This window comes from Homalodisca vitripennis, chromosome 5, assembly GCF_021130785.1.
Source record: "Homalodisca vitripennis isolate AUS2020 chromosome 5, UT_GWSS_2.1, whole genome shotgun sequence".
NCBI lineage: Eukaryota > Metazoa > Arthropoda > Insecta > Hemiptera > Cicadellidae > Homalodisca > Homalodisca vitripennis.
The window spans coordinates 37892836-37907953 of NC_060211.1; the positions used below are offsets into that span (position 1 = coordinate 37892836).

Sequence of the window (15118 nt, forward strand, 5' to 3'; positions counted from 1 at the left end):
GACTATGGAGTACAAACAACTTTGAAAGTTTTATTTTGAGTAACGAATAAAAATATCGTTATTTAGGCGTTTGGGTACTTATCAATAATATCTTTGAAGTAGGACACCTCCTACAACTATACAACTAAAACTAATGCCGTAGTACTTTAAGTTTTACATTATTTTTAAGGGTCTTATCTCAACATGGCTGCTAGTAGCCGGCTCAACATTGGTAACTCCAATGTTGGCAAAACTAGACGTCCAGGTTTGGCGTGTTATACACACTTATTATGAATTACGATGTGCATGTTTTGCTTTAGTTTTATTAAAATCTAACTGTGATCGCCAATTAAACAGGTTTCTGAGGTCCAATACTTCCGTTCAAGGTTTTTATAAATCCTATAAATAGTTTGATCATGACTTTAAACAGCATCACATGAGCTGTTTGAAATTAAACACGTCATTGTTTAATTACTCTTTAACTGAAACAAATACGAGTTTCAAAGTATGCCCTCGGCAAAATTTAATTTCTTAAATTTATATTTTAAACATAATAAATTTCAAAAATATAAGTGGACATTTTCTATAATTCACTGAATTGCTTTCCTGTTAGATCCATCTCATTAAATAAACAGTTATTACCAACATACTGTTACCTATTAAGTACCAAATACAAATTACTTACGATATGCTTACATAATACAATAGTGGATTATAAGTAATTAATGAAATAAATATTTCAGTAATCAGAGAAATATAAAATGAAAAATAATGAAAACACAGTTTAACAATTAATTATGTTTTCACAGTTTAGAAGCTGCAACTATGAAGCTCGTAATTATCTGTTATTATGTCGAATAAAATATTTTTTATTATAAAACTTTATACTACTTATCGTTTAAAACGTTGCAAAAACCATCACAAAGTGTAATTTTGCCTCATTTTCGTTAAATACGGATTCTGTGGAATTCATCTTGTATGAACTGAAAAATATTGTTTTCCCTGCAGGTAGTAAAGAAAATACATCTTATCATTGCATGCCTTACCAATAATAAAAAGCATTGTTCAAACATTTTATTAAATTTTGACGCTTTATGTCGCCATATATATATATATATGTATTTTAGGAAATGTACGTGTAAATAAAGATTGATTCACAAAATGTAGAATACTTACTCTGTTGGGACACTAACGCCAATATGGAAAAATATTTCAAAATAATCATGATATATGTTTGTTGGCTGAGCGTTAGCGAAGCCTATCACTCGAGGAGCTGGAAATTTTTTATTTATGTCTGCCTGGCTCTATGCCCGCATGATACCTTGAGAATTAACTGTAGATTAGAACTCTGCATGAAGCTTGATATCTATGTAAGCTACATCGAGTTTGATATGGTGCATGTCACTCCGTGGAATTCGACTGTGCGTTAGTGAAAACCTTTACGTTGGTCGTATAGTAACCATGATGCCAACGGGAAGATCGCAGAATAAACAAACTTGGCTGGATTCATATGAAAACATATGCCACAGTAACACGTTTTGCCTAATGAAATAAGCAATACACTTAACGTTTTGCGTCCAACCGAAGTGAAGCCTATTACACGACAAGTGGTGTGATATGGTGTACTCCTACCTTTTAATATGTTTGTAACACTTAGTTCAGGCCATATAACACAAGTTAAAGTTCAAAGTTTTTCCACAGTATTGCACTAGACCGTAACGGTGCGGTGTAGCAAACTTAAATACTTGGCTTAAGTGGTGGTAGTCGCACTAACAATAATCCTTATACCTCATTATATATTACTAGAACTTAGAGTTCATTATTATTATACATTTATGGCACCCCAAAACATGTTCTTTTTAGAGTTTATACACATATTCTTCATCTTATGCAATAATGTATATCTAAAAAAAAATCAATAGATTAAATCTCTCAACATCTTGTATTAATCAAATTGGTTCTTCTGAAGTCTTATTGCTTTTAATCCCTTAATATTTACTTACATTTTTATCTCTCCATATTTCTTTTATATTGATTAGGATTGATGATGCCTGTTTAACCATGGATTTTTTTCATCCGCAGACTTTAATTTTGCATAAAACTTCATTTCTACGTAGAAAAGAATGTTCTGTGATGGTGCCTGTTTAACCATGGATTTTATTTCATCCGCAGACTTTAATTTTGCATAAAACTTCATTTCTACGTAGAAAAGAATGTTCTGTGATGGTGCCTGTTTAACCATGGAATCTGTTTTATCCTTAGAATTTAATTTTGCATCAAATTTTATTTCTGCATAGACAAGAATGTGTTATGCGATGATGCCTGTCTAATTATGGAATGTTGCTGAGCTATTCATAAAGGATGTACTATTTTAAAACAGCATTATAAAATTAGTTGATTACGCTTTAGATACGCAACACGTGATTGCACCTCTCCACCTGTTTCGTTACTGGCTTTTCGTTGAAGTTGCATGCAAAATTTTAAATTTATAACTCATTTCAATCTCGCAATTTTGTGTGGACAGATAACCGACGATATAATACAGATCGACACAAAAATTTCGCTCATTGTTATTAATTCAGTAGTTAAAATTTGTCAAACACGTTTCGTTACCTAATGAATTAATTCGCTAAAATGTATATATCAATATTAGAATCCTTACTAATAATTGTTCTTTCATCTCAATGTACCTGAATTATGTGCATTAAGATTTCATAATGTCTGAATTTGGCTGTAAAATTATTCTGAATATAAATGTTTAACGTTATATTGTGTTGTAATGTAAGTGTAACATTATATCCACGTATACAATTGCCGTCTAAGGTGATTAAATGCACCCATCTCTTAATTCATATGTGCTATTTTTCTCTAATAATAGACAACATGTAAGATCCAAAAATCTTGCCGGTAGCCCCTGTAGCTACAGATTTACTTTAGTATTGCAATCAATTAGTGATTTTGACAATATTTTTTGTAAGTTCATAGTCCATTAAGGTAAATTTCACAAATACAGAAAAAAACTAAAAAATCTATCACCTTATGCGAAATTACCAGCTGTCAAAGTGTGATTTTTATTCAAGTTTGGCATTAGTCTCAAAATTTTAAAAAAGATTAAATTATGAAACTTGTACAGTACTTAAATCATTTAAAGCTTCTGGAATTGATGCGCTTGTATTTATAAATCTGTTGATTTCTTTAGAAAAAAAGTTTTACATTTACATTTTCTTAAATTATATTTCATTAAATAACTATAAATATGTCCCTCTGTGAACTCATACACATACTGTGTAAATTTCTTATTTTTAATCTTCATCCATTTATATTTGGGCCTAAATACAAAATTAACAAATATTAAAATTGAAATGTCAGTAATATTATTTGGAGTTGTTATCTTAAACAGCTAATAATTTAACACGTTCATGATTTAATAATATTTTCATTTATTCTTTTTTTTCACTTTACGGTGTTTTTAAATATTTCGATAAGTAATGTGACCCACAAATTCTAAAGGCGAAAATAAATGAGTTGTTTGAATATCAAAGTGAATATTTATGACTGTTGTTAAGCCTATATTCTTTATTAAGAGTTTATTTAAATAATGGTAAGTATAACTGTAGTTGGTTTAACTTTAAATTCTATAAATATGGGAATTGGTTAGTTTAATAATTTAATTGAATTGTATTACTTTTTTAATTTTTCCTAGAAGTAGACAAGTTGGTATCAATGCTTTACTGGGAGTTTCAAGTATTAAGTTCAACATTTCAAGTAAGTTTAAGCTTGGGTAAAAGAGTTTTGATGTTATTGCACATATCTCAGCGATTCACATTCCATAAATTTATTCACAGTGAACCGATTCAAATGCCAAACAAATGTAGCGCACCATATAAACGTTCAAACTCAGGGGACCCAACGCTAGAGGTACTTTAGAAATTTTCACGCTTTGAAGTATTAAATTGAATTGCAGCTGAATTACACTTCAAACCTAGTGCGAATATGTTTCCAGAACTTGCTACTACTAGACGTATAATTTTATAAATTCTTTACATAATTTGCACTAATAATTGGTGCAGTTCCCAAAACTAGTATAAGCGGCGCGACAAGAGTGTGAAGGGTTGCGGATGTAAAGGTAAAGGTGAGGGCGGAAGTGGGGGTGTGAACTAAATGTGGGTCAGAGAGCAGTCAAGAGCCGAACTCTTGTCGGCCTGACCACGGTTAACTGTAACAGTAATAGTTTCATCTCTTCCTCGTTCCACTCAGCCCCTCTCTGTCACACCCCCCCCCCCCACCACCGCCGCTATGTCAACCTCACACTCAAGCTCATATAACCAGACTCCTCTATCTCTTCTGACACCCTTTTATTGTTGAGATTTATTATACCATAAACACGTAATATAATATCAAATTCCATTGCAACTGAGGATTGGGTTTGATTAAATTTATTCAGGAAATATATTAAGAGATAAGAATATTTTATATATATATATATATATATATATATATATATTTATATCTGTTTCATACTAACCATTGTATTAGGTTTTATATTATAAACTAATTTCTTTAAACGTGAAATTCAGTTTTATCAAGCAGATTAAACGTATTCTTTCTGACATCTATTGACAAGTAAATATTTTAAACCATTAGAACAAACACTTTGTTAGCTAGTTTAGTAACGAATTGTATAAATAGTTTAAATGTTAAAAAAATATATAATCCAAATTTGTTTTACAACCTATTAATTAATTTGTTATTAGCAAATTCCCTTTATTTGGCCATATTCTCTTTTACAATTTATTTCATAATAACAATAGGCTCAACACTGTCAAATAGAAATCTATTATAACATTTAGCATGTATTTTTAACATTTTTGTTTGTTTGTAGACGCTGGGTAATTTAGCTACACTGGGTAAGAGAATTGCTTTTACTACTTTAGCAATTTTGTCCAACATCAAAGTTTGGTGGATCTTCTTTGGGTGCAGTAATGTTACCTGGCATTCTCTTACATGGGAAAATATTTTAAATTATATGCATAAGTGTCTATATAGTTTAAGAATTTGTAGAGAAAATTCAACTTTTGTCTTAAATTCTTGAAGGAGGAATGTGGGTTCAACGCTATACCCAATTTGGGTGCTGATACCAATTTAAAAGTATGATATTTTAAGTACGCAATTAAATTATAAGCAACTACTTCTATAACGTATTCAATAAAACGACAGAATCAGTTGAAATTTATTTTGTGCTTACTTTATAAGCTATGTTGCCAACGAATGGTTCTCTCAAAATTCAATAATAAAAGAGAGATAATGTAGATATAGAATATGTTTAGGGAATGTGTTATATTTTCGTTATGTTTTCCATTTACGTAGTGTTAAAACATTGATTCATTAAAACAATAAACAGTTGTCCCTGGACTTGTTCGACAAGCGTAAGAAGTACAATAATGTACTTAACAGTTTTCACTTTTACATGGTCCCACTATTTGTTTTTAAGACGAACTATTTAAGATAATAATTCCGTAATACCGATTGGAACTTGAGGTATATTATTTCTTTATAACAATAAAACAATATTCAAATATATAAAAATAAGTTTTAACTAGTTAAATTTTTTAAGATGTTTTAGTTTTGAGATAAAATTTATATTTTTTCCTTAAGAATAAATATCAAAGAAGTGTTGAATAAACATATGTTTTATTTTAAACTAAAATGTGAACTGAAATATTATATTCAAATTGTATTTTATACTATCGATTTATACCTGATTTAAATTGTTTTAATTGGGCTGTAGGATTCAGGTCTACAATTAGTCTTTTTAAATGTTGAAATTATAACATGTTTTGTCATTAAATCATTGTTTTATGATAGCTCCATATTAATTTCTGAAAGAAAATTGTGTTTTTTTAGTATGTGCTTAATTGATAAAAGGAAAGTGATTTTATACATATTCGTTTATAAAGTGTAATTTATAGTTTATGTGTTATCATCATTGATTTACTTATATTGTTGGGAATGCATACACATGTTGTGAATTAATTTTATATAAGCTTAAATCAAATACTATATGCCTTTTAATGGTTTTTGGGAACAATGATGGTTATAATAAAAACAGCATTGATATAAATCGTAATCAAAGTGTTTAGTTCCTTGAAAATTTGGAATGATTTAAAAATTGTATTTATTAAGCACAATTGATTATTAAAATGACTTTTAATTTCTATCTACAGTAATGTGTTGTAGCTATTATTACACGAAGTTCCATTTAAAAAAAAAATCTTAATTACAGATTGTAAACAATTTGATTGTTTAATGGTTGCATATACCCGTAATTTAATACGACATCACCTTAGGAATACACTTGTTGATATAATAAATTGTTTGGAAGAGTTATTTTTATTGTTGTGCATTATTGTCTAATGAATGTTTTATACTGATTAAATTTTCTTGTTCCAACAGGTAGAAGACTCCTGGGGCTTCCTCGTAAGACTGACAATTCACTGGTTGTAAACAGCATATAAGGATGGATATAAGATATTTCACTTTCTAGGCAGATATAATTATTTGTCTCCCTAGAAAGGGAAATTCCCTAGGGAGCGAAATAATAAGCTGTTAACAGCCTCTAACATAATAACCACTATCGGTATAAGTCGTGGTACACTTCACGTAGTATTTGTGTACATATAAATACACGAATGTTTTAAAATTCTAACCACTTTCCGACACGCCGATCATTAAATTTTGTATTCTTTAAAACTAATCAATGGATATTGCAATTTTCATTGGGAACTTTTAAATAATATAAGACATGCCAAAGGTTTTGAAAATTCTAATATGAAAACCCTGACTGTTTTGTCATACACGAGTAGTAGATATTATTAAATGCGTAACTAAAAGTACGTAAATTAAGAAATTTTCCCTCGTTAGAACATTACAGCTGATACAGGATATTCTAGAAATAAAATAAAAATATTAATAAACATTTGTGTAAGGTATGTAATGGTGCCAACTACAATTGATAGATCTTTCATTGGTAAGTATTTAACAAACGAGCTTGGGCTATCAATGAATTTTTGTTACTTGTAATATATTATTAGAATTCTGAGCTAAATGTGTATTTCCATTATTGTAAAGGGTAATTAGTGAGCACGTTCAGACGAGTAATCTTTGACACCAACGAAGTAATTGACACCATAGGCTCCATCCTGTACAGTTACATTTTTTCAGTGTTATAACGATCGTATCCCATTGATATATCGTTGCATTTTACTTCGTTAAGGACATTTAACAATGTTAAATGTTATTCACTGAAAATAATTATGTACATGGTCAGTTCAGTCAATCGCGAACTTCTTATCGATGTGTTATAGTATAATATTACATTATTACGTATTATATATCGATATCTGTATATTCACTGTTTTTGTTGTACTAGTTCAGTATCTGTTATAATGTATTTATTGACTTGTATGATTATTTTATGTTTCAGGTACGCTCTCATACTCAAGAATGTTATGATAATCCTGTATTAGCTAGCTAGTTTTATTTATTTTTATTGTATTACATTTTCTAATGTTTACACTGCTTGTATACTTAAATACTATTTGAAGTGAGTTGCTTTACATTTTAAAATGATTAAGTATGATTTAATATATAATTTTGTATTACTTTGCTACATGTGTACAATTTAATCAGGTTTTAAAATGTGTGATAATTCTGGGTTCAATGTTTAAAAATGTAATTTGCATACAATATTTGTTAATTATTCTACGGATATTAATATGCACTAGTAAATGTATCAATCTTTCTCAAACAAATTGAAAAATCTCAGAAATAACACTCAGGTGATATTGACTTTACTTTATTAGAACATACTGTATTTTGGTGAACTATTTCTCAGTATCAGTGACATGAAAATTGAACTGAATGACTATTTATCTTCATTAAGAAATTATGTAAATTAGATTCCCAATTTTACAGGATTTCTGTTTAATCTAACACAACCAAAACTTTAAATTATAAAAGCACAATTTAACCATAAATTTAATTAACTATGTACATAATAATTATTACAAAGTTTTTATACTTGAAATTATTAGTATTGGCATTATTCTGGGTGTGTTATTTCTTACATTACAATGTATTTAATAAATAATGAGCAAGAAAGTGCTATGTTAGGGCTATAACTAAATTTCTTCTTCTCTTATAAATTTTAAACATTTTACGATCACAAATTACTATTTCTTCTAAAGATATATTGCTTGAAGCTTAGCGATAGATAGCAAAGGTTTCACTTAGATCTCTGTTTCAGGTCACTTGCTGAACGGGCAGGCTCTGCTGGAGTTCCCCCACCCCCGGACGTCGGAAGGAGAGGGGGCGACCTTGAGAGTAAAAAGTGCTTCCCTCTGGGTGAAGGTTCAGCCTGTCGACACCAGCCGCCGTAGTTCAACAGACCGCAACATGACTTTGTGGATATTCAGGGTGCTGCCGAACCAGCTGGCAAACAACACCTACCTTAGTGGGAAGGTGGGTCTGTACAGCACAAGGAAGGATATCCAAAAATATGCGTATGGATATCCATAGAACATTACTCATTAATCGAGAATATGAAAAGGGACGAAATCTTGCAATATACAAAGAATTTTCTTCCAAGGGCATTTATCACAGAGAACACACTCACAGTGACGTATAGTGATTAAATAGTAGCAAGAAAATTTGAATTTATTCTTTTTTTAGTATAAAAGATATCATAATTTCCAATACATAGCGGAAGCGAGACCAAAACATGTACATTTCACATGTCCAACAACGCGTGTGCTTTAGAAACACAATAATATCCGTGTAAAGAATAGAATGTGGAAAATTTATTAGAATCTAAAGTAAATAAAGCCAAGGTAAAATATTAAAAACTATACATCTTTAAGGAATAAACGTAACCAAAACTATAATAAACTTGTTTAAAATACTTAGAAGAAATATTTTTAAGAATACACCTTTCATCATTTTGAAATATTTAAAATTATCTTTGCTAAGTGCAATTTGTACTACCGATATCTATATATAATTTTTATTGTTCTCAGGTGTACCTGATTTTCTCGTGGACTCTAATAGTCTCCGAAGTTTAAACATTATTAATGTATTTTGCAGTGTGTCAATTTTTTACAATTAAACTTTATTTATTTTATATTGAAAAAAATATAAAGCTTTTTAATTTTATTTTGATAAAACATTGCAATGATTCGCTATGATTTCGAGGACCATAAAATGCTCTCTGCTATTCAATTGAACATTGAACGCTACATCTGGGTCAGTTGTATTTTAAAGTTTTATTAATACGAAAGTTTTGTTTTATTGGGTTTACGTCAAAAAGTTAGTGTTTCAATTGTTTATAATTGCAAACTCGTTTTACAACCAATTTATTCTGTTTCAGCATTTCGATGAGCACACGGAGATGGCCGCGTCTCTGCCAGTGACCCTGTCGTCTCTAGGCTGGCAGCGGTTCGAGCTGACCCATACGGTGCGTCAGTGGTACGACGCGTCCAACCAGAACCGTCTGGGTCTGCTGGTGGACTGCTCGGGGTGTACCAGCAGGGTGGAGGCCGTGCTGTTCCAGGGTGTGGTGTCGGACCGACCGTACCTCGTCGTCCACACGGAGTCCGTGGTGACACGACGTGTACGACGCCGCGCCATAGACTGTCACGGCAACAACACCCTCTGTTGCAAGGAGAGGTTCTACGTGAGTTTCCGGGAGCTGGGGTGGGACGACTGGATCATCGCGCCTAGTGGATACTTCGCCAACTACTGCCGCGGCGACTGCGGGGGGTTCCGCACACCCGACATGATCGCGAGCCACCACGCCCACGTCATAGAGGAGTACCGCAAGATGGACCGGCTGAACGGAATGCAGCCTTGCTGTGCGCCTCTCAAGTTCTCGGCCATGTCTCTCATCTACTTCGGGCCGGACATGACCATCATCAAGAGAGACCTACCAAAAATGGTGGTGGACGAGTGCGGTTGTCCATAAGTGAATCTCGCCCTAGGAGACTTATACGTAACTGAATTACAACGAAAAAACGAATTTAATAGAGACTCGCTAATTGAAATTATGATCTTCCCAGATGTAGAGCTATCCGAAATTTGTGAATACGAGAACTGTGATCTGATTGTTAAGATTTGTGGTTGCCTTCTTATACAAGAAATTTTTATATTCTTATATCGCGAGATCGGACACCCCGCCGCGTATCTCCGCGGATGGTGCCGCTCACCGTACTAATGTGACCAAGAATTTTAACTTGTACATCGTAGGACGATAGCGAATATTGACTGACCTAGTTACTATAATTAATTGTGTAAATAATACTCTATTTTATTATATGAATAAAAAGAGGATGTAAAAATGTAAACAGAAAGATGTACGTGAACAAGCGTGATGTAGTATGAATACGGATGTGTTGTTTTGTAAAGTTGTAGTCACTTTTCACTCATATCATTCGTGTATGTAGTAGAGTTCCTTGTGATAAATTGTAGTCAAACACGTCGCGGACGGTACGGACTTCTTTAGTTTTAAGTAAATACTTCCAATCTAACACGACATTGACAAAATTCAAACCGTCACAGATATCTAAGATCCCTATGAGAAATCGCCATTTCAAAATTCTATATTTCAATGCAACATGCATAAGAACCAAAAGGGAAAAATTCAAAAAGATAATAAATAGCCAAATCTGGGGCTATGTCAATGCCAATAATGAATGTAGAAAACTAGTTATGCAAAGATAATAAATTCGTTAAATTGAAAAAAGATTTTTAGAACGTAGGCTGAGGCAGATAAAAGAAACACGATACTGTATCTAACTAAGTAAATAAGAATTAGTCAAAAATGAGGCTATTAGAAAATGTATTCAGTAACAGAGCAAAAGCCAAGAACTAATTTGCATTGTATTAGTACAAAACGTAGTTTTTCGAGAACTCGTTAGAAAAATACCTTTTATTAAAGAAATTGGCCGTAAATCGCGCTTGGGGGCGAAATTAATGGATATTGAATGGTTCAAAATATCAAGTATTGTTTTTTTCTCAGATCATATTTTTTTAAACTTTAGAAAATATAAATAAAACGTTAGACACGTAAATGATGGATACATCACCGCCAGCTAACGAGATAGTTACTGAAATTTATCATGTTCAGCCAATATAGTCGATCTTCATATGGTTGGCTGACGCTGATTTAAATTTCATTGAGTTGGTTTTGAGTGTGTAAATCTGAAAAATATGACCTGTGAAAGAAATTATCGTTTGATGTTTTAGCCAATCCCTTACACCCTGTCTCCCATTTAGACCCAAACCAAAAACTAGCATGAAGAACAGTTTTATACTCAGGAGAAATTTTGCTATTGATTAAAAAACTTGTTGTATGCTTATACTATTCACAAATTCACTCACTTGTAGATCAGCTAACATAAAAATGGAAATTTTGCATAGCTCTATGGCAGGAATTATACGAAAAACCAATATTAAGTTTTTATATTCAACCGAAACAACTTTCCGATGTTCCTGACAAATATTTCTCAAAACCCTCCTTTATAACTCGAACAGAGAGATAAAAAGCTCTCGTATTTCGTTTTTTAGTCCCTGAACCAGTCCTCAATCAGTGAAATTTAGAAGTGCGATAATCATAAATCAGTCGTATTTAGTTCACTCACATCTTTCTAGTGATAGTTCGGCCCGATGGAGGTGAGAACCCCTGTACAGTAGTCGCGCGTCTGTTATCCTAGTGTCGGGCGCTGGTAGTACAGCGCGATCAAGTAGCTAGTCACCCACCACATCCCTTAGCTCTCCGTTCCACTAGAACAGTAGGCTCCGTGTACAGTAGACTAGTGTAGCACGCTCCTCTACCACATCTGTGACCGCCTGCCACAATTCATTTCTGTGAACCTCCGTTCCGTCGTCATGAACTGTGAAACGTCTGTGTTTTTCAGCTGGCTAATACCATCTTCTGTTAACTGTACTTACGTTACTGTTTACGTAGCGCCTTTACCAAACATGCTGTGCGCTACAGGTTGTGTTAGAATGTAATGTGTCTGCTATTGTTATAAATATGACTAATCATCATTACTGGTTACACGATCCGTAGCTATCACCTTCACCTATCTTGTATTTATGGTTTTGTTCACACTTCCTCAGTGATCTTTCAGTAACGCGAACACATTAAATTGTGCTTCATTTGGACTTTGATTTTGTATACAGAGAAGATATCAGGGTGTTACATCGCTACTGTAACTTAAGTTTAATTTTTGTTAAAGACGAATCTCTTAGAAAATAATTAGTGCTAATTACTTGAGTAATTCTTCAAAGGGAGTAATGCAATCTGAATTTGAATGTACTGGAAGTAATTCAGCACCAATCATTCAATAGCACCACTGTTTCCTTAGGTGTCTTCCAAAAATAGTTGGGTTCTTCAATTATGGGGCTCTGTGCACTAAATATGACTATCTTCTCTGTACACAACATTAACTATATAAAATACATTCGTGTATCATCATTTGATCCGTGTGTCTATGCATCATTGTACAGTAGTTAACTCCTCTCCCGTGTTTCATTTCCTTGTTAGCTTCTAAAGCTCATGTTAGCTCACTGTATAATATGAACATTCTGCTTTTGACAATGCGCAGCAAAAGTTCATAATTTAGGAATATTTGTAATAGAGATAACGTGTTCATGTGACTGCCACCAATGTACTTATGTTCGCTTCTATTGTACGTCCCGCTCGCTTTCGGTTCACCATGTATTTCTGTACACAATCAGAGGTTCTATAAATGTTTACACAAGTGGAAATATTAAATGTATTGAGAATGTAACAGTATTTAAGTAATACTAAATAGTACGTTGTTGCACAGCTTACCCTCCTTGGTGATAAAATTGAGTGGATAATTTTAGCACTTTGAAATGCATTTATTTAATTTCCTCGATGAATGAGAGTTATCTGTAGATATATTGAGCAGCTGAGTGTATGTCAACTTTCGTAACTCTAGAACTGAATTGTAGATAAATTTTCAGTTTGATATTTCAGGCAATACCTATTGTTATTTTATTCCTGTGCATCTTGTTACATTTATTTCACTTTATTAATGGTCTAAAATATTCTTAACCATATAATATAATGTCAGTTTACTTAAGTTTTATAAATATTTAGTTCATCCTTTTCAAGTTTTGGGGGGAATAAGACTTATAAGTATGTATATTATTATTTGTTTTTGGGCTACTACCTGTTTTATAGTATTATAAATTAACTTTTCGTATTTAATTAGTTGTAAGGTCTGTTTCCACTTTTGTTACTCGCCATCTATTCATAGTATGTGTATTTAACAATGGCTTCAACGAAATAATGCCTTCCTTTCACCTTAATTGTGGATTTCATTTATAGGTGTATTTCCATTTCGATGGTTTATTAATAAAGAGACTAATAATAATAATTACGCGTAGTAATAGAACCGTAATGTTTTCTTTTGCTGCGAAACAAGCCTGTGATTTTTTCATTCCGTTGATGTTTTGTATTGTTTATATAGTGTTTAATTGTGTATATTTTTGTATGTTTTCTTTTATTTGTAGGTCATTGTATAGTACTAAAGTAGTTTTGTTACATTTATTGTTACATTATTGTGATAACCTCGGGGTGGAAGAGATTAGGGCTATGTCTCCATTAACTAAATAGAACTGACCATTTTGATATCGATAGTGTCCCACGGTCAAGAGTTTAAACTGTTCTTAGGCCCACTTATAGTTAGAAAATGTTAAACCCGTTTAACCCACCTAAAAATAGAACGTATTAGCCAATCGATGAAACAGAAAGAGATATACGTGTGTACCATAAACCGCAATAAATCAAGAGAGTAAGCGAGCTAAATAAAATAAATATGTAAATTGATAAAATATAGGTAATAAGCTCAACTATGTTAGAAAGGGTTGTGAATAAGCAATTGTTATGTAGATAGACAATTTGTAAACGATAGGGGTGGCTCAAAGACTGAGGGGCTGTTGTTCTTTAGCATTCAGTATGGACGAGCAATACTGTTCTTCTTTACTTCTGGGTTGTTTTATATTATGTTCTTTTAACAGTTACAATATCATTTATAAAAAATAGTTTTAACAACGAGTTCATTTGAACAATATCTCTCAAAACATGACGGGTTTTCCTTTCCTAAAAAAATTGCCATCTGAAATATATCAGAGAATGGAAAACAACAAGTCAAGTCATTTAAATACTCACTGCCTGACCAGTAAATACCATCCATGAACTAAGAAAAATTATTACGTCATTAAGTTTGAAAACCGCTTTGCTTTGGAATCGAAGATCCATTATGTTCTCATCTCTTTAGTTCTCAACTAAATCGTAAAAATGACATCATTTTAGATTAATTAAGTCATTTGACTCTGTAATAACTAGTATAACAGTCATTTGTATTTAAGAAATATCTATCAAAATAAGAAAAAAATATAATAAAATTCCTATGACCATGAAGACTGAACTGGTGTTTTTTATTACCTTGAGTCAATAGTTACCTTTGCCAAGTTTATTTGTTGTTTTTATTATTTTGGTTTGTTTACCCACTTGCCAAACAGCACATAACACTTATAGACACAGTTGTATAGTGTTAAAACCTATGTTAATACAGAATCTATTTATTTATTTATTAACTGAATTTATATCAAACCAACTTCAAACAGTTTAGTGATGCCGTTTAGAATACAATGGAATGCTACGCTGACCATTTAAACGGTTATTGGTCAAAAGATAAAAATTATACGAAAAGAACCGACAAAAAAATTGTATTAAAGGACCCGATATAGTTCGTAAAAAGCTCACAGACGAGCAGCCCTTTTCCCTTTTGACCCTCAAATCAAGAGTCATCATACATACGGCAGACAATGGCATTATTCCAAAAAGTTCTTTTCATAGGACATTTAAGTATCCAATGCATCAAATAATAAGGACACACGTAATAAGAAATGTACTTAAAACTAGCAGTCAACCGTGGCTTTGCATGCGATTTACTATTGAATAGCAGGTACGCCCTACACATATCTTCTATAACAGCATAATAAATACTACTTAAAGTGATTGTTTCTTACTAAAAGATCTCCAATCTCC

At 32.2% G+C, this 15118-nt stretch overlaps 1 protein-coding gene across 1 annotated transcript in view; it reads left to right on the top strand.

Moving 5' to 3' along the window:
* LOC124362014 (inhibin beta chain-like) overlaps positions 1-14495 on the top strand; it is a 215019-nt gene extending 200524 nt beyond the window's left edge. The window contains exons 3-4 of the mRNA XM_046816154.1: positions 8285-8499; positions 9404-14495. Coding sequence (XP_046672110.1) covers positions 8285-8499; positions 9404-9997 — 809 coding nt within the window. The 3' untranslated portion in view covers positions 9998-14495. The remainder of the gene's footprint in view (positions 1-8284; positions 8500-9403) is intronic.
* Positions 14496-15118: the final 623 nt, after the last annotated feature.